General features: G+C 38.3%; 1 protein-coding gene and 1 pseudogene across 6 annotated transcripts in view; both read left to right on the forward strand.

Annotated features, from left to right (window-relative positions):
• PIK3C2G (phosphatidylinositol-4-phosphate 3-kinase catalytic subunit type 2 gamma) overlaps window positions 1-26,468 on the forward strand; it is a 422,558-nt gene that overhangs the window by 105,296 nt on the left and 290,794 nt on the right. For all 6 annotated transcript variants that reach the window (XM_005570265.5, XM_074005892.1, XM_005570267.5 and 3 more), the window contains 2 exons: window positions 964-1,159; window positions 17,245-17,367. In XM_005570265.5, the coding sequence (XP_005570322.3) occupies window positions 964-1,159; window positions 17,245-17,367 (319 nt within the window). The remainder of the gene's footprint in view (window positions 1-963; window positions 1,160-17,244; window positions 17,368-26,468) is intronic.
• LOC102119959 (zinc finger CCHC domain-containing protein 9 pseudogene) lies at window positions 23,386-24,748 on the forward strand (annotated as a pseudogene).

The raw sequence follows: 26,468 nt of genomic DNA on the forward strand, positions 1-26,468 counted from the left end.
AATTCATGTTTTTTTAACTTATAAATTGTATATTTCTGGAATTTTCACGTAATTTTTTTTAACTTAAGTTTACTTTGGGTAACAAACTGTGGAAAGCAAAAGTACTGTTAAGACTGAACTACTATATAGGGAATTGCATGTTTTAAAAACAATTGCGTGTGTTTGAATAAACAACTTTATTGACTAACAGCACATGGATTCATATCACAGCAGATTAAAAAAAAAGCAAAACAATTTCTGATGATGTGCTTACTTGTTCTCAATATCTACTTAGCTGCCAGAGAAAAACTATTAGCCCCTATACCTAGTAATTTTTCTTCTTTCATGACAAATCACTTTTAGGAATAACCAGTGACTCCTTTTAAATAACTAATGGCAAAACTCAAGAAAGGCTTTGATTTTGAAGAGATACAGTAAACATCATAAATCTTTCATTTCAAGCTGGTTTTAAATCCTAGCCATGTACTATTTTCATTCTGTTTTTATATCAGCGCATTGCATATGATTAGTGTTCAGTTAATGGTAAACATGATAGCATCATCAAATTTATTATGATTAATTCTTTAGATAGAATTTGTTTGATGTACTTATAAGTCATGTAGAAAAAATATTCCTTGTCTGAAAATTAACTTTAAACAATCACAAATCTGAAAAAAAACATTGCAAATTACAGTTGATCAGAATGTCAAATTAATAATTTTTAAAATTCCAAATTGTGATGAAAAGGCCATGTTTCGAAGATTTCTGCAGCTGGAGATCAGAAAGCTTATTGATAAATAATCTACTAGCAACTAAGCCAGGTTGCATTCAGAGGTACAGATAGTTAATTGTCTTCAGTTGGTAAAGGGTCACTTTAATTAAATTTATTTAAATTGTATTATAAGAAATTTCAAAGCTGTAATTGATGGCCTATGACAAATATGGCCCTTGTTAGTGACTTAATCTCTACCTCTTACTTTCTAGGCTTGATAGAGAAGGTAACAACTGAACTATCCACATCCATCTACCAGCTCATCAATGTCTATTGTAACAGCTTTTATGCAGATTTTCAGCCTGTAAATGTACCCAGATGCATTTCCTATCTAAATCCCGGGCTTCCTTCCCACCTCAGCTTCACAGTGTATGCCGCACACAACATTCCAGAAACCTGGGTGCACAGGTGAGTGGTGGTGAGTTTTTCACAAAAGGGTTCATTTTCACATAGCTTCTAAGTAGAATGCAATTTGTCATGTTCTTACATGCAGAAGCAAAAATGTCATAAAATTTGGAATTAATCAGCATAGGTTTATCCATATTCTTAAAATCACATTTTACATGTTTAGATTCAAAATAAATACTTAATTTTCTTTCTTCTTCCATTTTCCATATTTAAACAATTGCCATTACCAATATATCATTGTGGAAATAGAAAATACTCATTCTATTTAGTGGCTGCTCTAAAATTTTCTTTTTCATGTTTGGGTTTAAATGGCTAATGCCAGTTAAGAAAACATAGTAAGACAAAAACACGTACACATACAGAGAGATGGAGAGTCTTCAAAAATAGAAAAAAAAATCATTCTGATCCTCACCAGGTTTCAGTGGTATTTTGCAAGAACTGTACCTTGATAAAATGAGAATTAGCCAAGAATTATTTGCATTTCAATAGAAATGAATGACAATTATGCATGGAATATCACCAGATTTTAAGTTGACTCTACTATGTAGTATTTTCTTCAATAACATAATTACAGTAATATAGAGATAATTAATTAAAGTTGATAAGATAGTAATTTAGTAATGGAGTTATTATACTTACTGCATTTAGCATCTCAAAGAAAAACTGAAATAAATAATTTCAGTAAAGATTCAATTTTTGGCCAGAAACAGTGGCTCATGCCTGTAATCCTACCACTTTGGGAGGCCAAGGCGGGCGAATCACTTGAGGTCAGAAGTTCAAAATCAGACTGGACAACATGGTGAAACCCTGTCTGTACTAAAAATACAAAAAATTAGTGGGGCATGGTGGCACACACCTGTAATCTCAGCTACTCGGGAGGCTGAGGCAGTAGAATCACTTGAAACCAGGAAGCAGAGGTTGCAGTGTGCAGTGAGCCGAGATAGTGCCACTGCACTCCAGCCTGGGGGACAGAGTGAGACTCCGTCTCAAAAAAAAAAAAAGCAAAAGAAGATTCAATTTTTATTTGATCTGTATTTTTTAAAAATAAACTGTGTAAATCTTCATAGAGTAAATTAAAGAGGAAATTTTACGTGTGTATACAAAAAAACACTATCTACACACATATTTGTTTGGAATCCATGAAGTAATATTTCTATTCTTTTTCCTTTTTTAATTTTCTGAAAAATTTTAAAGGGCTGATGTATAGTAAAATAAATTATTACTCTAATTAATGTTTTCTTTTAATTTTCTAACCAACAATAAATACTCCTTAGTTTGAATTCCCATGGAAAATTTCTATAGCCAGATAAATACAGATAAAGCTATATGTATAGGGCTTGCATTTATATATGTGTGTCTATATGTAGATAGACAAGGATAAATATATATATAAATATATACATAGGTGTGTAAATGCAAAATGTAAAATATATACATATGTGTGTAAATATACATATGTGTACAAATGTAAAATGCATAGGAATATAAAAAAGTGTGCATTTATGCATGTGTGTGTGTTTGTGTATGAATGATCTAACTAACTCTCCTTTTTCTGTCTCTATATAGTACCTATGTGCGAGTAAAAATAGAACATTTATTAATATTGTTATATGCAGGTAGATGTGTTCATATGTACATATAATTATAAATATAAAATAATGCTTTTCTGCAAATGTTCCTATAATCAATAAGTAACTTAGGGCTCTGATGAAGGAAACAAAATCATCCCAGCCATTCATTACTGGAACAAACTATAAAGGGCTGGACACAGGGGAAAATATGAAGCTATTCCTCTCTTAAGGAATCCATAGACCAGTCAAAATTCTTTGGGAAGAGGCTCCGGTACGATGTCTTATCTCATGACAAATTACATCTTTATTGTAGATTTTCTTAGGGACCTAGCATATAAGTTATCTATTAATACATAACAAATTACCCCAAAACTTAGCAGTTTAGCACAACAAACTTTGATGAGTTCACATTCTGAGGCTCAAGAATCTGGGAAGCAGTTTTGCTGGGTGGATCTGGCTTAAGGTTTCCCATGAGTTGCAGTCACACTGTTGACTGAGACCACAGTCATCTTAAGCTCACTGGGGCTGAAGAATCTACTTCCAAGGTGGTATTGATGTGGTTAGTGGAAGACTTCAGTTCCCCATGGTGTATAGGTGTGGGACCCTCAATTCCTTGCTATTCAGTTTTCAACAAATGTCCTCAGGCCATAGAGTTGGCTTCTCCCAGAGCAGATGATCCAAGGAATGAGAGAGAGTCCATGAGCAAGGGAACTCCAGAGACAGAAGGGACAATCTTTATAATCTAATACTGGAAGTGGTATACCACTACTTCTGCCATATTGTACCCTGTGGGAAAGCGTGATACAAGGGTTCACATACCAGGAGGCAGAATCATTGGGGGCTTTCTTGGAGGCAAGACACCTGGGAAGAAACTAGGCCAGAGGTATCCAAAAGCATACGCACTGATAAACTGAGGGGGTAAAATAACAAAGTGATAGCTTTCTAGATGGCTTTAGTCAAAATGACCGTAATTAATGTCAGCAACTGAAACTAATTTGTTAAAGTACAAACTTAAGGTACAAGACTCTACAATAAAAAATAGTGAAACATTCACCATCAAATCTGAGTATTTGAAACTGAATTATCATCTACTCCATAGATGCCTTCAGGGAACACCCCCCTCAAGCTATCAAAGACAAATGAGAATGTATCTTACTTAGAATAATTTGATTAAACAAATTCTTTCCTTGATTCATTACACGGATTAAGAACTCCTTCATATTTATTCTAAATTTCTCATTATAGAGAATAGAAATTTAATTACGTAACTTTATCCTCTCTACAGATCGAAAGTGCCTTTATCTCACTCAAAGATGAGATAAATTTATCATTTTGTGTATATATTTCATGATGTTCATTATCTTAATAATAACATATTATTAGTTCTCCCCCAAATCATCTTTTACAATGTCCATGTGACCATGCACATTTGTATGTAAGACTATGGTTTTTAAAACTCTAGTACCCAAAACATGTCCTGACATGCAATAGGCACTCGACAAAGATTTGTTAAAAATGTTTGAATAAAATTCCTTGAATAGAGAAGTGAGTCATACTTGGTGTGTGAAATTGTTACATAAGTCTCGAGAGCAGGAATACTTAGTCCATGTCATTGTTATTACTGTGGGAAAAAATATAAGCTGAGCTGAAAACTATAAAGAAGCAATGCCCATAAAGGAAGGTAGACCAGGAGATATTCCAAGGAAGCCAAGAAAATATTACAATAGAGGTACAAAGCTAAGTGCCTGAGGTCAAGAGGGCCAGCACCAGTGAAAGTGAATCCAGAGCAATTAGTGGCAGTGTAAGAGTGGTTGACTAGACAATTGTTAAAATGATTTTTAGTAATGATTAATAAGAGTGCAGCAGAATCATATTGTCATATGAGGAGATCATTAAAAAGTCAATAAACATTATTTTAAAAAATCCCTTAAGTCACTCATAAAGTATGGTATCATTACTTGATAAATAGAATGCAAAAATAATTATGCAAAAAAGCATAATGTGTACAGTAATCCGTATTATGTAATAAAGCATATCTATGCAAAAATGATTGACAGTGCTTTCAATTATGGGATACTGTGCGCACAGGGGCAAGCTGAAATTCTTTCTCATCAAGAGGATGCCCTTTTTATGGGGAAGATTCGAATGGCATATAGAGGTTTCTTGTTCCATAACCTTTGCCATTAAAAGGTACATGTGTGCAGTTTATGTCTTCTATTTATGTCACTAAAGTCAAATTTATAAACTTGGTTTATCGTATTAGCACATTAAGGAATGTGTGGGAAACAGGCACAATCTTTCAATATAAATACTGATGCACATACCAACCAAACATTGGCATATAGACCAACATAATGGACTGTGAACCAAGAGCATCATTAAATATAAAGTCCTGACATGGTATTGAAATATTCAATTCACCAGAAAGATGTAACAAAGTAATAACATTGACAGAAATCCAAAGAGAGTTTGATGGGGCTAATACGATAGTGGAGGATACCAATATTCCTCTCTCAGGAATTAATACATTAATGAGAAATTAGGAAGAATACAGGAGTGAGCCAATATAATTAACAAGCTTGACCCAATAAATATATATTGTATTTACAGAAAATAATTGGGAAATACAAATTCTTCTCAAGCACATATAGAATATTTAAGTGACCAAATGTTAAATAGTGGGCAAATTTCAAATAACCTATATAATAAAGATCTCATCCACTTTCTGAGATGCAATTTAGAAAACAGTAACAAAAGATAAATATATTCATAAATTTAAGTATGTACTTTTAATTTTATTAGTCAAGGAGTTTAGAAAACATTATAACTTAAAGGTAATAAAAATATATAATAAAACATATGGAATGTGGTCAAAGCTATCCTTAAGGTGAAAAATATAGCCTCACATTCATAAATTAGAAATAACAGACTAAAAATTAATGTGGCAATCATGCCACCATTTCCTCTATGCCATTTTGCTTTGTTTTGTTCAGCTTATAAAAATCAAGGATAATAAAGAGGAAGAAAAATCTTCTACCAGCATTCTGGTAGAAGAACAACAAACAAGTCCTAGATCCTCTGATTCATCCTCATCATAGTACTTACTATTAACTGAGACATTCTATGAGTTTTGCACTGGGAAAAATACTTTACCTGCATTACAGTTGGCCCTTGTTATCTGCAAGGGATTCGTGCCAGGACACCTGGAGATAACAAATGTCACAGATGCTGAAGCTCCTTACATAAAATGGTACAGTATTTGTATACAGCACATGCACATCATCCTGTATACTTTAAATCATCTATAGATTGCTGATAATACTTAGTGCAATGTAAACTATGTGAATACACTCATGCATAGCTTATGACTTGAGGAATTATGTTCTGAGAAATGTGTTGTGAGGCAATATCGTGTTATAACCGCCTGTAGTCTTTAGGACAGTAACATACTGTACAGGTTTGTAGCCTTTGAGCAATAGGCTATCCCGTATACCCTAGATGTGTAGTAGGCTGAGACATCTAGGTTTGTGTAAGTACACTCTGGGATGTTCACATAACAATGAAATCACCTAATGATGCATTTCTCACAACATATCCCTTTGTTTTATTTTTATCGTCATTCCAAAAATATTTTTGGCCTGTGGTTGGTTGAATCTGTGAATGCATAACCTAGGGATACAGAGGACCAGCTCTGTTTTATTTAATCCTCACACCAGTGACACAAGAACACTATCATACCCATTTTGCAGATGAAGAAATTACAGTTCTAGAACTAATCTACGAGAACTCCAGATGTCCTCTTTCTACTCTAAAGTCCCTTCTGTTTACCACAGCAGAAGTGAGTATACTTCAGTGTACTTGATCCTTAACTGGTTACTAGAGTTGATACTGAAACAGGATGGTTCCCATGACCCTTTTAAAGGACTCATGAGGGGTTGGCTTGTTTAGTCAGCCTACAGCTCTCAACCCCTCATGGGAGAGGGGAACACATAGGTGAGTGGGTGCAGGGGCCAGGACAAGTGCTTCTGGGTGCTGGCAGGAGTAGAACTCTGTGTAGCCCCATGGCAGTGTCTGGGAGGGGTACTCAAAATCCCTGGAGCCCCAGAAGGCATCTGTTACAGTGCTCTTTTGGCTTTGCCATCTGCAGATGACTTAAGTGTTTAACAGCTCAGTGTGACAGCCCTCTGCATCCCGAGCTCTTGTTCGGCATCAAAGAAGAATCAGGTCACATGAACAAATCGAAGATGGTAAATGCAGGAGATTTTATTGCTAATGGAAGTGGGTCTCAGCAGGATGGAGAGCTAGAAAGGGGATGGACTGGGGAGGTGGTGGTCTTCTTCTGGAGTTCAGCCATCCCTGGCCAAACTCTTCTCTGAGGTCCTGCCATCAAGCCACCCCCCTGAAGTCAAGCTGCATCTTTCTGATTTCAGACTGCTGCTTCTCTTCTTACCTTCTCTGCCATTCTGCTGCTCTGCCACTCTGCCACTCCACCGCTCGGCTGCTTTGCCACCCCTCTGCCAATGGAGCCTGGGGTTTCTGTGGGTATAGGATGGTGGGTGGGACAGGCTAAAAAGCAACATTCATGTAGGAAAACAGGAATGCATGTTCTCACTTTGGGCCGCAGGTCCAGGTGTGAGGGCTTCACCAGGGACCCTACCCTTTTCAGCCTGGTATTTTCCTGCCTTCTGTCCATATCACTTTCCCCCTCTGAAGAGGCACATCTTAGTGCCGTTAGAATATGGAAGATGACCAATCTTAGCTACTTCCTGCTGACAGGGGGCATTGTTTTTGGGGAAAACGGCAGTCAGATTCCTCCCTAAGGTCTACCTAAGGGTCCCTGACTAAAGGGAGCCATTGTCCAAGGCTCCAGTTGCCTGACCATTCAGAGTTTGATGGCCTCTAGGCAAACAAGAAAAAAAAAAAAAAAAAACTTTTACAAGGTTAAGTATGCATGAATCAAATATGTGTATTATACAAGGAAAGGATCTAGTGCCAAAGATTACAGAAATAAGAAATGAAATATGCTGACAACATTGTACCCCAAGCTGTTTCACTTTGGTGAAAGAAATTAAACCTTGTATGGGAGCAGTTAAACTTTATAAGAGGGATAACTATTCTTGCCACATCTGTAGCAGTCAACAGGTACACCTTGAAAATTCTGGGGTTTGTAGGTTTGCATGGTGGCCATTAAAACTTCTGCCTCTTTCTTGTGTCCCCCCATCTCTACTGTAAAAACTGAGTTGGCCACTTTCAGGAGGTCCTCTAAAGTACTATCTGTTCCCAGGGCCTGTTTCTGTAGCTTCCTCCTTATATCAGAGGCATCCTGAGTATAATAAATGTATCCTTTATGGTTAGTTTTCCCTCACCAGAATCAGAAGATGGAGATGTGTGCTTTACCAAGGCCTCTCAGCCTTTCCAGAAAGGCAGTGGGATTCTCATCAAATCCCTGGTCTACCATAAATAGCTCGATATAGTTGAGAGGCTTGGTGCAAGTCCTACCTAAATCTTCCATTATGCACACCTGAAAGTGTCTCTTCTTCCATTCTCCCATCTCATCATTGAGATCCATTCCAGGGTCATCCATTGGTACTGCACCTCTTTCATTTGGATAAAGTTTGGCACCTTCCCTGATCATATATGTGATACAAAGCTCATAACCAAATCACTCTGTCACTTGCAGAGCAGTCTGCTTCTCAGTGTTAGTCAGGGTTTGATTTAAAAGTAACATAACTCCCTTCTAGGAGAGTTCAAGTACTTGGGTTAAATTCTGGAAAGCCTCTATATATCTGTCAGGGTCATCTGAAAACTTGCCAAGATCTCCCTTCGTTTGCCTTAAGTCCTGGAGGTAGAAGGGAACCTGGACCTTACTGGGGCCAAATTCAACAGGCATTTGTTGAAGGGGCAAAAGTAAGACTGGGGCTTGTCCAGGGTGAGTATTTCTAGGAGGGGGCAAGCAGGAGAGAGGATGGGGAGAACCCAGAGGAGCAGGGCTGAAGGGAGCTGGCTCCCCGGCCAGAGGTGCCTCTGGGGTTTGTTTCTTTAGTTCCCTGAGATTGCCCCTTTCAGCCTCTCCTGAGATGGCCAATAGGAGGGGTGGATCAATTCCACACTGTTGGCAAAGGTCTGGATTGCCCTGCAAGGTAAAGAAAGCCTGTGCATATGGGGTCTCAGACAATTTGTCCTTGCATTTACAGAAAAGTTCCAACTGCCAGGTGGTTTCGAAATGAATGGTTCCTTCCTCAGACCAAGCCAGTCCTCATAATTTGACCAAACCTTTGTGCAAATGTCTAATGGGTATTTTTCCTCCAGATTCTGAGGGTCAAAGAGTCCCAGTGATTCAGGATGCACTCTAGAAGAGTATAAACTCGTGATGGTGAAGACAGTTGGTTACCCATTCTGAAAGACAAGGAAATAAGCATCCCCTCATTTCCCTTCCTTCTTTCAGCAAAAACTCAGGTGTGAGGAAGGGGAAGCAGGCATTGCCCCTTTCTCTTCTGTCTTCTTATCCTCAAGTCCTGGTGACCTTAGATGGACACCACCCACAGGTGCCATTGCAGCCTGCACCCATGAAGCAGGGAGGTCCTAGAGAATAGGAATTATCCGCATTCACTTATGCCCATGCCTCCATTCCCCCTACTGTCAGCAACCTTTGGGTTTCCCGGTCCTTATCTGTGCCATGGAGCATGGCCTCCTGCCATGACATGGAGGCTTAATTAGCAGGAATTCGTCCTGCCCATTTACATTGTGCCTGTTTCCTTGCTTGGATCCCTCAGATCTTCTTTTCCTTCCTAGGGCCTCAACCTGAAGTTTGGAATCAAGTTGGGGACAAAAAGGTATTTCAGGGTCCATTTAGATTAAGTTACAAATGGGTCCTGCCAAATTTGCGGTTATCAGCCAGCAGGGCTCACTCTTCTGTTGCCTCCCTATTGTATAGCAGAGTGCTGAGGTAGGAAAACAAACCTCTCACTTAGAAAAGAAAAAAGAACAAAAACAGTTTAAAGGGCAAATGGGGGTGGTCCAGGGAAAGAACCTCTTGCTCTCTACAAATAGGTTCCTTTAATCATTGTATGCCTCCCCCAGTTCCAACTGGGCTGAACTCCTTGGCCAGGGGAGGAAAGAGTCTATGGGCTTGTACAGCATGCAGAGAGCACTGGCCAGCTGACTGCATGGGGTCCCTGGCCCCAAAGACTACCCTAGGGCCTGGGCAGCATGCACAGCTGATTCCCACCACCTACTTGGCTATTGGGCACAGCGCATGCATGCTACGGACATGCCCAGGCACCCAAGCCAGGAGGGGAGGGGATGAGAAGGGAACCGCCATTCATCTGCCCATCCCATTCACACATGTGTGACCACTGGGGTTTGGGGTCACACTTCTAAGAACATACGGAAATTGTATTGTTCTGAGTTGCACATCTGATGGCTGGACCAAACATACATTCTGCCTAGTATCATTGCTGAAGTTTGTAATAGAACCCTTAACATTATAAAAGAAGAGCTAGGAGCCATTTCAAAGCATAAAAGAAGGAAGGAAAGATATCAAAGGAAAACTTTGGGGGTCTTGGCTGATGCCTTGACAGACACTTGGGGAACAGATCTAGTCTTGTGGCCTTCTGGCAATACTGAGGAGTGGCCTTGGCCAGAGGCCTTCGGTTTCCCCAGGACTTTATTCCAGTCCTACATGACAACTAGACCTCCATGAAGGGAAACAGAGCCAACATTCCTTTTACCCAAAAGAAAGAGAGAGATGGCAGGGCTGCATCCTATCCCCTGCAAATGGTATAGCTCAGAGGAAAGTCTGAGGACAAGGAGAGACAAATCCCCATTTTGCTTACCCTTCTGAAGTATCCTGGGCAAGCCCCCAGATGAAACAGGACAGTTCCTTTGATCCCTTCACAAGATTCATGAAGGGGATGGCTCATTTACTTAAGCCATAGCTCTCAGTGCCTCACAGGAAGGGGAGCATGCCAGTGATTGGGTGTAGGGGCCAGGACAAGTGCTTCTGGGTGCTGACAGGAATAGAACTTCATGTGGCCCTGTGGCAGCATCTGGGGGGTACCTGCAATCCCTGGCACCCCAGAGGGCATGTGTTACAGTACACTTTTAGCTTTGCCATCCACAGACATCTTACGTGTTTAACAGCTCAGTGTGACAGCCCTCTGTATCCTGAGCTCTTGTTTGGTGTCCAGGAAGAATCAGGTCACACGAACAAATTGAAGATGGTAAATGTGGGGGATTTCACTGCCAATGAAAGTGGCGCTCAGTAGATGGAGAGCTGGAAAGGGGATGGAGTGGGAAGGTGGTCTTCCCCTGGAGTTTGGCCATCCCTGGCCAAAATCTTCTGAAAGGTCCTGCTGTCAAGCCACCCTTCTGAAGTCAAGCTACTTCTTGCTGACCTCAGGCTGCTTTTTCTCTTCTTTCTCTGCTTCCCCTCTGTCAGTGGAGCCTGGGGTATTTATGGTTATAGGATAGGGGGTGGGGTGGGCCAAAAAGTAACATTCGAGCGGGAAAACAGGAAGGCATTTTCTCACTTTGGGCCTCAGGTCCAGGCTTGAGGGTGAGGCTTTGCTAGCGACCCTGCCCTTTTCTGTCTAGTATTTCCCTGCCTCCTGCCTGTATCACTACTCTTTCATTCTAATTATCACATTAAATTGTTAGGCAATGGTACATATAAAAGATCAAGATATAACAGCTATAAAAACTAAAAAAAGATATCACAAAATGTTAAGAACATTTTGTTTTAGAAGACCTGTTTGCTGTTTAGATATTATGTGGGAAAATTTGCTACTTGCAGAGAATTTCTATTATATATATACATATGTATATAATATTTTTAATTAATGTTGCTTTTACTTATTAAGATCTTTTACAAGATTTTATAGTTTTGTCAGGAGGGGGGTGTGTGTGTGTGTGTGTGTATGTGTGTGTGTGTTTAATGTTGGAAAGCTCATCAGATATTGTGTACAAACATCTTTTATATTTAAGTTAAAAATATTCAAACACAGTATGTACTTTCCAGAACTGCCACAAAATATTAGGACTATTGTTAGTTATCCTATGAGTTCATTAAATGTTTAAAAATCTAATGCACATAAATTCTCCTTTGATTTAAAATTGCAAAGTGAATAAGTATTGTTAGAAACTTTGGCTCCAATACCAAATTTCACATTAGAGGTTTATACAAAAATCTAGTCCTAAATAATTTGTGTTTACCAGAACATTAGCATATTGTTTCTTCTTTTTCAACCTTTTAAAAATTGTGGTAAAAATATAGAAAATGAAGTCTACCCTACTAAAAAAGTTTAATTGTAAAGTACAGTAATGTTAACTACATGTGCATTGTTGTATGGCAGATTTGTAGACTTTTTTCATCTTGCATGGCTAAAATTCTGTACCCATTACTCCTCTACCCCTTCCTTTTCTATCCCCAAGTCCCTGGAAACCAACATACTTTTCGCTTTCGTGAAGTGGTATATTCAGTATTTGTCTCTCTGTGATTGGCTTATTTCATTTATCTATCCTTTTCTATCCCCAAGTCCCTGGTAACCAACATTCTATTTTTTGCTTTCATGAAGTGGTATATTTAGTATTTGTCTTTCTGTGATTGGCTTATTTCATTTGGCATAATGTCCTTAATATTCATCCATGTTGTATTATGACAGGATTTTCTTCTTTGTCAAGATTGAATACTATATCATTGTATGTATATACCATGTTCTCTTTATTCACCCATTGGTGGACATTTAGATTCTTTCTACATCATGGCTACTATGAACAATGTTGAAACGAACATAGGAGTTCAGATAGCTCTTCAAGATCTTAATTCAGTTCTTTTGGATAAACACCCAGAAGTAGGATTGCTGGATTATATGGTAGTTCTATTTTTAATATTCTGTATTCCATTTTTTTCTGCTCTCATATTTATTATGTCTTTTCTTCTGCTAACTTTAGATTTAGTTTCTTTACCAAACTAACATTCGCCAGTTCTGCTTACCAGATGTGGTCCGCTAGGCACTTGCATCCCACACTTGGCTTTATGCCAGCAAACTGGGATTCTTATCCATTTAAAATGTAAGGATAATTTGAGATCATTTTTACCCCAAGATGTCTAATAATTTATGATCATCACATTGGATAGGGCATCTTAACTCAGCATTTGGTTCATCTCACAGCAGCAGTGCTGACCATGAACGTATCAAGGAAAACAGGTTAGAAATCTGATTCTCAGGACCCACTTAATTAGAAAGAGACCAAATTCTGAAATGGGTGTCATACCTTCCTGCCACTGAAGCAGTCAGGCAAAAAGACAGGAAAAAACTTAATCTAGTTAAGAAGAATGCCAGGAAAATTTAACCAAAAAAAAAAAAAAATTCGTATCCTCAGCTGGTCAGCATCATCAAAATCATCCCGTCCCACAAAATCCTCATCTCTTCCAGGAACCAAAGAAATAGCTTCAGCCTTAATTCTCATGACTTGATTATAAATTGGTAATGTTTACAACCACATTGTAAAACAGGGGCTTTGGAAAATTAGACTCATCATTGTAGTCAAATACACCATACTCTCTGCAGAGTTGATGCCATAAGATGGAGGAACCTCACCTGAAGCCTTCTCAGGTTCCTCAGGCTCTTCTTCATTCTATAAATGTTGGTACCTGCTGCTGCAGACCAGCTCAACTGCCACTGGTGCCACTAATGCCAACTCCATGGTGCAGCAGGCTACAGGGAAGGTAGGGCGAGTGAGCAAGCTGAACAGGTGCAGGAGCTGCAGCCTGGGAGTGCTGAAAGGCTGGAGGCAAAAGATCTCAGGTGGATCTCAATGGCAGCCACTGCACCTGGGCAGGATACTCTCCTCAAGCTGAAGCTGTAAGCATTGCCAATTCTGAGATGTTTTGTAATTGCCCTTTTGATTTCTTCTTTGAACCGTTGGTTTTGCCAGAGTGTGTTGTTTAATTTCCACCTATTTGTGAATTTTCCAGATTTCTTTCTGCTATTGATTTTGAATTTCATTCTCTTGTGGTCAGAAAAGCTAGTTGATATTATTTCAATTTTCTTAAATTTGTGGAGATTTGTTTTGTGACCTAATATGTCATCTAGCCTGGAGGGTGTTTCCTGTTTGCTTCAGAAGAATATGTATTCTGCTCCTGCTGAGTAGAATGTTCTGTATATATCTGTTAGGTCCATTTGGTCTATAGTGTTGTTCTAATCCTCTGTTCTTACCTTCTATCTGGATGTTCTACTTATTAAAAGTGGGTTATGATGTCTAGTATTATTGTATTGCTGTCTGTTCCTTCAGCTCTGTCAATGCATTATATGTTGGGTTCAGATATTGCTTTATATATTGGGTGTTCTGATGTTGGGTGCGGATATGTTTAAATTCTTGTATCTTCCTGGTCAATTTACCTTTTTGTCATTATATAATTTCCTTCTTTTTCTCCTGTTACAGTTTTTTACTTACACTTGGTTTTCGTGGTGTAAGCGTAGCCACCGCTGCTCCCCTTGGTTACTATTTGCATAGAATAGCTATTTTATCCTTTCATTTTTGACCTATTTGTGTCCTTAAATCTAAATTGAGGCTTTTGTGAGTAGCATCTAGTTGGATCTTATATACTTTTTGTCCATTTAGCCATGCTGTTGGTTAAATGGATAATGTTTTTTGATTGGGGAATTTAATCTATTTGCTTTTAAAGTAATTGATAGTAAAGGACTTATACTATTAACACTTTGTCAATTGTTTTCTGTCTTGTAGCTTCTTTGTCTTTGCCTCTCTGGCTGTGTTTTTTAGTGTTCATAGAGTTCATAGATTTTTTTTTTTTTTTTTTTTTGGTAATGACTTGCTTGGATTTTTTTGGTAGTAACATGTTTTGATTTTTTTCTTGTTTATTTTTTGTGTATCTTCCACAGGTTTCATTTTGTGTTCACCATGAGTCTAATACAAAATATCATATATTTATAACAACCTTCTTTAAGCTGTTAACTTAAATTCAATCATATACGAAAACTCTGTGCTTTTATTTCTTCTCCCACCACACTTTATGTTATTGATGTTACAAATTACATCTTTTTATATTACATCTCCATTAATATATTGTTGTAGCTATTTTTGTACTTTTATCTTTTAAATGCTATACCAGAATTAAAAGTAATTTATTTAGCACCATTACAGTATTGCATATTTGTCCATATATTTACCTTTACCAGTGAGTTTTATACTTTTAGATGCTTTTGTGTTTCTCTATAGCATTGTTTCACTTCAATTTGAAGGACAGTGTTTAGCATTTCTTATAAAGCAGGCCTTGTAGTGAGGAACTCCCTCAGCTTTTATCCATCTCATAAAGTATTTCTCTTTCATCATTTTTGAAGGATGATTTTATCAAATACAGTATTCTTTAATGACAGTTTTGTTTTTCTTTCAGCATATTAAATACATTATTTCTCTCCCTTCTGGCTTACAAAGTTTCTGCTGTAAAATACACTAATAATCTTATGAATGTTCTCTTATACGTGATTAGTCACTTTCTCTAGCTGCTTGTGAAATTGTCTTTTTTCTTTGACTTTTTATAATTTGATTCTAACATGTCCCTGTGGGGTCTTTTTGGGGTTCTTTGGGGTTCTTCATAGTTGGCATCCAGTGGGCTTCCTGAATCTGGATGTTCATTTTCTTCCCCAAATTTAGGGAGTTTTTGACCACTACTTTTTCAAATGAGCTTTCCTCCCTCTTTTTTTTCTTTTTTCTCTTTCTGAAAATCCCATAATGATATATTGATATATTGGCCTACTTGATGGTGCCCATTATTCCCTTTGGCTTTCTTCAGTTCATTGTGGGGTTTTTGTTGTTGTTGTTGTTGTTGTTTTCATTTTTGGCTTCTCTGGCTGGATAATTTCAAATAACCTGTCTTCAAGTTCACTGATTATCTCCTCTGCTTTATGAAGTCTGCCTCAGAATCTCTTTAGTACATTTTTCAACTCAGCTATTGTATCCTTTAGCTCCAAAATTTCTATTTGGTTATTTTTATAATATTTTCTATATCTTTGTTGGTATTCTCATTTTATTCATCCATAATTTTTCATTGAGTATCTTTACGATGGTTATTTTGAATTATTTGTCATGTAATTTATATATATTTATTTTCTTAGAATTGGTTTGTTTTGTTCCTTTATTTCTTTGGCTAGGTCATGATTCCCTGTTTCTCTGTGTGCCTTATGACCTTGTGTTGAGATCTGTGCATTTGAAAAAACAGCTAACTCTCTCAGTCTTTATGGTCTGGCTTCACACTGAAAAAAAAAAAAAAAGCTTCAAAAATAAGCCTGGCTAGAGATTCTGGGTGCCTTCCAAACTTTTTATATGAGTGCATCTTCACTCTGCTTGTACTTATAAATTCGCAATTAGAGGGATTTTGCTGGTTTCTGTCTCTTGGAGCTCATGTTTTCTTGCTTCTTCTGGTGTCTGTCTGTGGTACTGCAGGTTCTCTGGAATTTCTGTGAGGTGATCAGATTATTTTGTTTTCAGGACTGTGCTTCTAAAGTATGCTGCATCCCGTCAGTGCTTCTATTGGATAAGACAGAAACCAGTCCCTCAGGCAAACTCTTTAAAAGCTGGAGTGTTGGACATATGCTCCTTTATTCCCCATCATTTTCCCTGACCAGGGAGAGGCTGACAAGGTATACAGGCTTTGTCCAATGTATCATAGGACATCTGGAACAATAAGAAGCCGCCCAACTTTTTTTTGTTCTCAACAGTCTCCAGGCCTCTAGGGTATGCAGGGTCCTGTCAGTGCTCCAAGACAGACAAGACAGAAACTAGTCCTTCTGATAGTAGCCCCAAAACTGGAATGATAGACACACGAATCAACTCTTTTCCTACCCAAGGAGAAGCCATAAATTGCAGTTTTAAAAAAAATCATTCTATGCTGAGTTATGGAGAGAAGCAATAGCAAGTATGTGCTAGTAAAAACCATCATCTTTGTTTTCAGTGGCCCCTAAACTGGTGACATTTCCTGTCAGCATTTATATCCAGGAAAGACAAAAGCTAGTTCCTTGGGTAGCCTTGATGGTACTAAGTCTAAGTGTTAGATGTATGTTCCCATATTCTCTTTCCCTCCTTGATGGGAAGCCAGAAGTTGAGAGTTTCTTTCTGATCATGCCACCCTGTGCCAGGGAAGAGGCTCTGGTAAGTGAGTGCCACAAATTTTTCTACCAACTTTGACGTGGCTGGTTTTGAATTCACCTGGGATACAGGAGCCTCTTAACTGGTTTCTGGTTTTCTTACAAAAGGAATCAGTCAGCATATTGTTGAAGTTTGCTCTCTATGAATAAAGGAAGGTCTTAGGGCCTCCTATTCCACAGTCTTGTTGACATACCCAGCATAAATTCTTGAAGCAATTTTTAAAGCATGCTTTATGCAAGCAAACATCACTTTATCATTTGACTTTTGACTACAAAAATAATTGACCCATATAGAAAGCTGGTTTCTTTAAACTGCTAAGCATATTGAATTGATGTTGTTTCTTTTTAGCTACAAAGCATTTTCTTTTACCTGTTGGCTTACATATGCTGGAAAGAAGCTGTGCCAAGTGAGAAACTACAGAAATATTCCAGTCAAGAAGTTATTTTTTTTCTTGGTCAATTGGAATGAAACGTAAGTTTAATCTTTACTCTGTCTGGATTATTTATCTAATAAAGGTCAGCTTTTTCCCCCTTTTTTTAAAAAGCAAAGGATGTGATTAAAAAATATGCTGCCAGTTGATTTGATTCAGTGGTGTGATAAATATGCTAGGGATAACAGATAACTGACTGTTCAATTCAACTGATTAAAAGTCCATTTAGAAACCTAGACAAGTGTCCAATTCACATTATTGAACTGAGAAAAAAGGGAAATTGAAAAAAGAAGAAGACTTATTAATCATTCACACACTGTGCATATCAGGAATATGCTCTCTTTGAGGCAGGAGTGGAGGGAGTCCAGGTATAACAAAGAAAAGATAGCCCTCCTGATAATGTGGGTAATCTCCATTTTCTCAATTTTCTCACTGAAGTACAAATTTATTTAAACAATCAAGTTTTTTGACAATAAACATCTATATATGTGTAAGCTTAATTTGGGGTGACTGACTCCCACTTCCTTCTTCTGTAAAGATTTGTTAAATCAAGAAGATAAAGTACCTTCCTAACATTATCACTGTCTTTCTCCACCTTTTTGCTCTCTGCACCCAACTTAAGCCCTCCCTTTACTCAGATCCCCAGATGGCTCATCAGCCTCATTCACAGCTTTTCCATGGTTACTGCTGCATTTCCTCACTGCTCTGCCAGTCATTTCCCTGCAGTCTCTATTGCTTCACTTAGATCAATATTCTTCCCACCTCAAGCAGAAGAAAATTCCCCAGCCTATTTCTCCTCAGCTCTTTCAGATGATCTGGCTTTCTTAGAAGATAATTTGACTCCCAGTATGATGCTTTTCCATTAATAAATACGTGTCAGAATTTGTAGAAGAGGATAATGTTAGATCGCACCATCTATTCTACTCTTACTCTTACCACAATCAATGGAGACTGTATCCTGAAACATGGCACGTGACCTTCAATTCTCACATACTTCATGGCCGCTCCCATTCCAAGCTAAATCTGCCCTCTTATAGGACCATGACAATCTCTATCTCCCCTTCTTTGGGTAAGATTCTTTATTCCTTTGACCAAAGACCTGACATTCAATAATAATATCCCTTTTTCTTTCATAGAATCAACTCTGCTTGTAAAATTTTTCAGTAGCTCTCCAATTCTTATAAGGCAAAGTACAAATTATTTAGCAAAGCACACAAGGCCTTTTGTGGTGTGGCCCCTACCTATATCTGCATCTTTACCTCTAGAATTAACCCCATTCCCTGTTCTTGCTATCCACCAGTCATTGGCATCTTATCTACTTACCCTAACTATCCGTTGACTGTCCACCAGTCATTCTTTGCATCTGATCTACTTACCCTAACTATGAACTGAGAAGTCAGGCCTCTGCCAGGGATCCTCCATGCATCAGGAACACAGTGTTCCACTCACCCATCTGGGAAACACGTAATTATCTTTCAGGATGCACCTTTTACCGCCTGTATAAACCCTTCCTGTATCATTGGACAAAATTGTCCATCTTTTCTTCCCTTGCTTGGTGTAATCTGTAAATTTCTCTTATGGTACCTACTGTTTGTGTAGATTTATATATGCTCCTACCAAATGATACAAAGATTTAAAAAAAAATTGATTTAGTCACCATCAGCTAAAACAGCACCAGACAAAGAGTCCCATAAGTGTTATTGGGCAAATTAATAAATTTTGTATAACAAGTGACTCCTTTAAAAAGTTATTAACCAAGCCAGGTGCGGCAGCTTACGCCTATAATCCCAATACTTTGGGAGGCTGAGGCGGATGGATCACTTGAGGTCAGAAGTTTGAAACCAGTCTGGCCAACATGGTGAAACTTCATCTGTACTAAAAATATAAAAATTAGCTGGGCATGATGGCTCACACTTGTAATCCTAGCCACACGGGAGGCTAAGGTAGGAGACTTGCTCGAACCCAGGAGGCAGAGGTTGCAGTGAGCCGAAATCACTCCACCCTGGGCTACAGAGCAAGTCTAAAAAAAAAAAAAAACTGTTAATCTGCTCAATCCCTAAAATTATTCTTCTGATTTAATTAAAAGTAATTTCTGGTTGTTTTAAAACATCAGATTTATTTTCAACACACTTATGCCGTCATATAGATAATTCAAGATAAAAATCTAATTCTGAACTCAATTTCAAAGAAAAAATTTTGAATGCTAGTTCTGACACTTACTAACTTGGACCAGTTCCCACAAACAGAAAGTGTCAGAGCTAGCATTTAGACCCACTGTGACTCCTAAGCTGATGGTTTCACTGTGACTTACATACTTTTTCTTACAACATATAAAATCTTGACAAGAGTATTTACATCCCATGAATAGTATTCAAGTTTTAAGTTAAGAAATAAAATAAGAACAACCTCTATTCTACTCCATCTTCCTGCCAGCAGCTACCCCATTTCTTTTCTCTGCTTTGTAGTGACACCTTCCGAGTAACTATCTATATTCACTTTATTTAAGTTTTTTCTTTTTCTCTGCTGTATAACATACTCCAACCAGGCTTTCATCACTTCTACTCCACTGAAATTGTCACCAGTAAACTTCATGGCTGAATCCAATGTTTGTTTCTCAATCTTCATCTTACACGACCTATCAGAAGCTTTTGGCACTGTTGATCTCACCCTCCATCTTAAAATTTGCTTTCCACATGGCTGACTCTTACCTCACTGGCCATTTGTTCTCCATGTCCTTTTCTTCTCCCAGACTGATTCTGATCTTAGCCCTTAACTCTCTTCTCTGTTGTATGCGTCATTATTCCCTCACTTTTCTCTTATAGTCGTATACCTTTAAATACAATTTAAATGCCAACAGCTCCCAAATTTATATCACCAACCCAGGCATCAGTCACAAACTCCATACTTACAGAATCAATATATCCTAAACTAAATTTCTGATCTTACATTTCAAACCACTCCAACCATGGATGGCCACTCTGGATAATCAATTCTAATTCTGATTGTTTAGATCAAAATCCTTAGCCTGAATCTCATTTCAGACCCTATGTTCAGAAAATCTTAATGGCACTCTTCTCAAAGCATATCCAGAGTATGTTCTCATCACCTTCAATGGTCTAAACAACCATCATCTCTCCTCTCTATACCACAATAGCTTTATAATGGTCGCCCTACTTCTCTTACACCTTCATAGTTCTTGCACAACAGCTAAAGTCATCTCTTTAAAATATCAGTTCTTGCACAACAGCTAAAGTCATCTCTTTAAAATATCAGTCAAGGCATGCCATTCTTCTGTCTAAAAATCCTGAACTAGCTCCCCATTTCACTCAGTGAAAAGTACTTGCAATGGTCTACTGTTTAGTGTTTTCATTTTTTTTTCGGTATTAATAGGAGACTTCTAAACAATGTAACTTTCAGCCACGTGCAGTGGCTCACTCCTGTGATCCCAGCACTTAGGGAGGTGGATCATTTCAGGTCAGGAGTTTGACACCAGCCTGGCCAACATGGCGAAACCCTGTCTCTACTAAAAATACAAAAATTAGCCGGGCATGGTGGCCTGCACCTGTAATCCCAGCTACTTGGGAGGTCAGGGCAGAAGAATTGCTTGAACACCGGAGGCAGGGGTTGCAATGAGCCGAGATCACACCACTGCACTCCAGCCTGGGCAACAAAGTGAGATTCTGTCTCAAAAAATAAAAATAAATAAATAAATAAATAAAAATAAATAAATAAATAAAAGTGTAGCTTTCAAAATCTCTCATTTTTCACTCTCAGAAGCTTACTCTGGTTTTAGCAAAACTATTTCATATACAATAAAACGATTTTAAGAAAAATTGTAGTGATTGCTCATTCTTAAATAGTGTCGTGAGGCAAACATGTGGTTAAAACTTGAGATCGACACCTGTTCCTTGGTTTTAAAAAAAAAAAATCCGTTTCCACTTACTGATTGTCTCTTTTTTTTCTTTTTTATCTGAAAGTTTATTCCTTTGATTTTTAAGTAGCCATACAAAAGTTAAAAAAATTTTCAGTGAAGGTAAGATTATTCTGACCTTAAAAATTCATAGGTATTAAAGAATGAATAAATAACTACTTGGGAAGCACTTATTCTTATCCTAAAGGAATTTATTTTTATTAATAAAAACGACAGAATGGAGATTGGCAGTAACTATCCACTGTAACTTACATAATTTCTTTCATTCTTGTTATATTAAAAAAAAAACTCACAAGTAAAGTTATACATGAAGAAGCCAGACTTAATGGGAAAAAAGGAACATTCTAGATCATGTGAGAAATAAAGTGAAATTACAGTTTTCATCCTAGCACAGAAATATGAAAGCTGAATAAAAAGTCAATTATAGGTGAAAGAAAGAACATTAAAGAAATTGCTGTGCATTCCACAGGATCATCAGCGTTTTATGTCAAGTTTCAGAGCTTCTTTTAAGCTGAGAAATATGTCCATATTACCTTAAATGAATATGACAAGTATAAAAGAATTTGAAAGAAAAGAAAGAGAGCACTTTTAGTTTTGGATACCTAAACATGTAGGTATCCAATTTAATATTTTAATCTAAAATTTGACAATGTTAACAATAGAAGGTTCTTCTCACTCTAATCTTTTCTTTATTTTTCTCCATTAAGTCTAGATAGACTTATGTATTTGTCAGTTCTCACACTGTCAGAAAGATACTAGAAAAGACTGGGTAAATTTTTTTTTTTTTTTTTTTGAGATGGAGTTTCACTCTTGTTGCCCAGGCTAGACTTCAGTGGCGCGATCTCAGCTCACTGCAACCTCTGCCTCACGGGTTCAAGCAATTCTCCTGCCTCAGCCTCCCGAGTAGCTGGGATTACAGGCATGAGCCACCATGCCTCAGTAATTTTGTATTTTTAGTAGAGACAGGGTTTCTCCATGCTGGTCAGGCTGATCTCGAACTCCCGACCTCAAGTGATCTGCCTGTCTTGGCAGAAGTGCTGGGATTACAGACATGAGCCACCGCCCCTGGCTGAGAGTGAATAATTTATAAAGGACAGATGTTTACTTGCCTCACAGTTACGCATGGCTGGGGAGGCCTCAGAAAAAGTAAAATCATGGCAGAAGGGATAGGAGAAGAAAGCACCTTCTTCACCAGGTGGCAAGAAAAGAGAGAGAGCAGGAGAAACTGCCACTAAGAAAACCATCAGATCTCTAAGAACTCACTCACTATCATGGGAACAACATGGGGGAAACCGCTCCTGTGATCCAATCACCTCCCCCCAGGTCCCTCTCTCAACACCTGGAGATTACAATTCAAGATGAGATTTGGGTGGGGACACAAAGCCAAATCATATCAACTTACATTTCATCTGTCTACAAGGAATGTGTTTTTTACAAACCAGTGTACTAAATGCACAATGGCTGATATAAATAATTATAATACTGATTGAATAAATGAATATAATGCTGGTATACAACCTACAATTTGCCATATATTGTGTTATATAATAGCAGTTCCATTTTGTGAAAAAGGAAAAGTAAGACTTAGAAAGGTTAAATGCATTACTTAGAAAGATTAAATGCATCTTAGTCAATAAGGTCATTTTTTGAGCATAGACATATACAAATCTAAACTTGGACCCATCCTCTCCACAGACAGTTTATGTATTGGCATCTCAAAATTATCATTAACTCAATAATATCATACCCTAAACTGTACTAATTATTCTCATCCCAATTTCCTCTTACTTCTGTGTTCCCTATCAGTTAAAAATATCTGTTGTAGGTGCTGGAGAGGATGTGGAGAAATAGGAGCACTTTTACACTGTTGGTGGGACTGTAAACTAGTTCAGCCATTGTGGAACACAGTGTGGCGATTCCTCAAGGATCTAAAACTAGAAATACCATTTGACCCAGCCATCCTATTGCCGGGTGTATACCCAAAGGATTATAAATCATACTGCTATAAAGACACATGCACATGTATGTTTATTGAGGCACTATTCACAATAGCAAAGACTTGGAACTAACCCAAATATCCATCAATGATGGACTGGATTAAGAAAATGTGGAACTCGACTGCTCTGGGGGATTCGTGCGCGGTAAGAAGCTGCGCGGCAGCGCAGTGAGGTACCTCTGATGGAATTATGACCAGATGGGCCCGAGTTAGTACCACATGTAACAAGAGACCCTTGCCTGCAACATCATGGGAGGACATGAAGAAGGGATCCTTTGAGCGAACAAGCCAAAACCTACTAAATCGTAAACAACGTGAAGCCAATAGGCTATCCCTCAAAAATGATGCACCCCAAGCAAAACATAAAAAGAAGAAAAAGAAAAAGGAGTACTTAAATGAAGATGTGAATGGATTCATAGAATACTTAAGACAGAATTCACAGATGGTTCACAATGGGCAAATTGTAGCAACAGACAGTGAGGAAGTAAGGGAAGAAATTGCAGTTGTTTTAAAGAAAGAGTCGATGGGAAAGAAGAAGATTAAAAAGACAAGCGGCAAAGAAAAATGCAATGGTGTGTTTCCATTGTAGAAAACCTGGCCATGGAATTGCAGATTGCCCTGCCACCCTTGAAAATCAAGACATGGGCACTGGGATATGTTACAGGTGTGGGTCCACAGAGCACGAAATAACCAAGTGTAAGGCTAAGGTAGACCCGGCTCTTGGCGAATTTCCTTTTGCAAAATGTTTTGTTTGTGGAGAAATGGGGCAGCTGTCTAGATCTTGTCCGGATAATCCCGAAGGACTCTATGCTGATGGTGGCAGCTGCAAGCTTTGTGACTCTTTGTGGAACATTTAAAGAAAGATTGCCCTGAAAGTCAGAATTCAGAGCGAATGGTCACAGTTGGTCGCTGGGCAAAGGGAATGAGTGCAGACTATGAAGAAATTTTGGATGCACCTAAACCGCAAAAACCCAAAACAAAAATACCTAAAGTTGTTAATTTTTGATAACAACTAGCACTATCATTAGTTACCACCTCGTCGCTACTTTCTAAACCAGGCCCACATCACGAGTTAGAGTTGAGCTCCCTTGTAGCCAGGACTATACTGTAGATATCAGTATGATCTGGGTGTGATGGAAAACAATTTTGTTTATTCTGTCCATCAAATTGTACTTCTAGCACTGTTTGGAGAAAATTGAAGAATAAGATGATTAAATGGATTCTCTAAAAGAACATATTTTAAGAGACAGAACTTAGGCATAACCAAGTAGTTGTATACCTGATTGTAACAATCATCTTTTATAAAAGCAAAATTATGCATAAATGTAAAACACCCCTAAACAAAGGGTACAAATGAATTTTTGGTTATATCATTTTCTTGGCTCAAAGTATCAATTTATTATTATAATAGAAATTTATAAGTTGCTAGAGAGTCTATATTTTTAAAATATGGAATAAAAATCCATTTTCTATTGCGGAAAAAAAAAAAAGAAAATGTGGCACATATACACCATGGAATACTATGCAGCCATTAAAAAGGATGAGTTCATGTCCTTTATAGGGACATGGATGAAGCTGGAAACCATCATTCTGAGCAAACTATCGCAAGGACAAAAAACCAAACACTGCCTGTTCTCACTCATAGGTGGGAACTGAACAATGAGAACACTTGGACACAGGGTGGGGAACATCACACACTGGGGCCTGTCGTGGGGTGGGGGAAAGGGGAGGGATAGCATTAGGGGATATACCTAATGTAAATGACGAGTTAATGGGTGCAGCACACCAACATGGCACATGTATACATATGTAACAAACCTGCATGTTGTGCACATGTACCCTACAACTTAAAGTATAATAATAATAATAAAAAGAACTTATGAACACACAGAAGGAAAGAACAGACACTGGGATCTACCTGAAGGGGGATGGTGGGGAGAGGGAGAGGAGCAGAAAAGATAGCTATTGAATACTGGGTTTAATGCTTGGATGATGAAATAATATGTACAACAAACACCATGGCATGTGTTTACCTGTGTAACAAACCTTCATAGGTACCCCCAACCTAAAATAAACGCTAAAAAAAGAAATTCTGGAAATAAAAATATGAAAATAAAAAAACCAAAATATCTCTTGTAATCTAGAAACTAGAATTCATCTTTAATTCTTTATTGTTTTATTTCACTGGTATGCCAAGAATCAGACATTAGTTATGCTTTTTACTTCTTCTTTTTTTTTTTTTTTTTTGAGATAGAGTCTCGCTCTGTCGCCCAGGCTGGAGTGCAGTGGCGCGATCTCGGCTCACTGCAAGCTCCGCCTCCCGGGTTCACGCCATTCTCCTGCCTCAGCCTCCCGAGTAGCTGAGACTACAGGTGCCCGCCACCTCGCCCGGCTAGCTTTTTGTATTTTTTAGTAGAGACGGGGTTTCACCCTGTTAGCCAGGATGGTCTCCATCTCCTGACCTCGTGATCCGCCCGTCTCGGCCTCCCAAAGTGCTGGGATTACAGGCTTGAGCCACCGCGCCCGGCCGCTTTTTACTTCTAAAATAGCTCTTCTGTCTTTCATCCTGCTCACTGCTCTATGACCATGCTGGATCTGGATTTGATTATCTCAGTGGACACCATGAGAAGGAGAGAGAGATGTACTTCCTCAAATTCAATTATGGTCATTGACTTAACTTCTCCTTATCCCCAAGGTTGGATGCTGTACAGGCACTGAAAAAAAGGAGTCACCAATGTTTGATTTGAAACCCAGGGTAAAAACTGCTCCCTAGTCTCCAGATTAGAAAGCCAATTCCTAGTGTGAGAAGATGCTTAATATTACCTGAGGCCTCAGCTGGGTGAACCTCAGTCAGCACCTTTCAGTTGGACAATAGGCTTTGGTCATCATTGGTACTCTAATAATCACCTACTGCTCAAACAATTTAACATCATAGTTCAACCAGGAATGACAAGGCCAGTAGATTCTGTGTATTTCCCTCACACCTCATGGCCATCAGGTATCATCCCATAAAGCTGCTCAGTCACTCTTCAAGTCTCCTCTGTATCCTTCCCATTCATCAGTGATTTATCTCCCATGACTCTGGCCTTGTCTGCCAAAGTTTATTCCAATTTTCTCATTCCTCTTTAGCATTCTCACCTACTAGTAAACATATCTCCCCATCTCAGCTCCTAGGAAAAAAACATTTCTTTCATCTCTTGATCTCCTGAGAAAAT

This window comes from Macaca fascicularis, chromosome 11, assembly GCF_037993035.2.
Source record: "Macaca fascicularis isolate 582-1 chromosome 11, T2T-MFA8v1.1".
In the NCBI taxonomy this organism is placed as follows: Eukaryota; Metazoa; Chordata; class Mammalia; order Primates; family Cercopithecidae; genus Macaca; species Macaca fascicularis.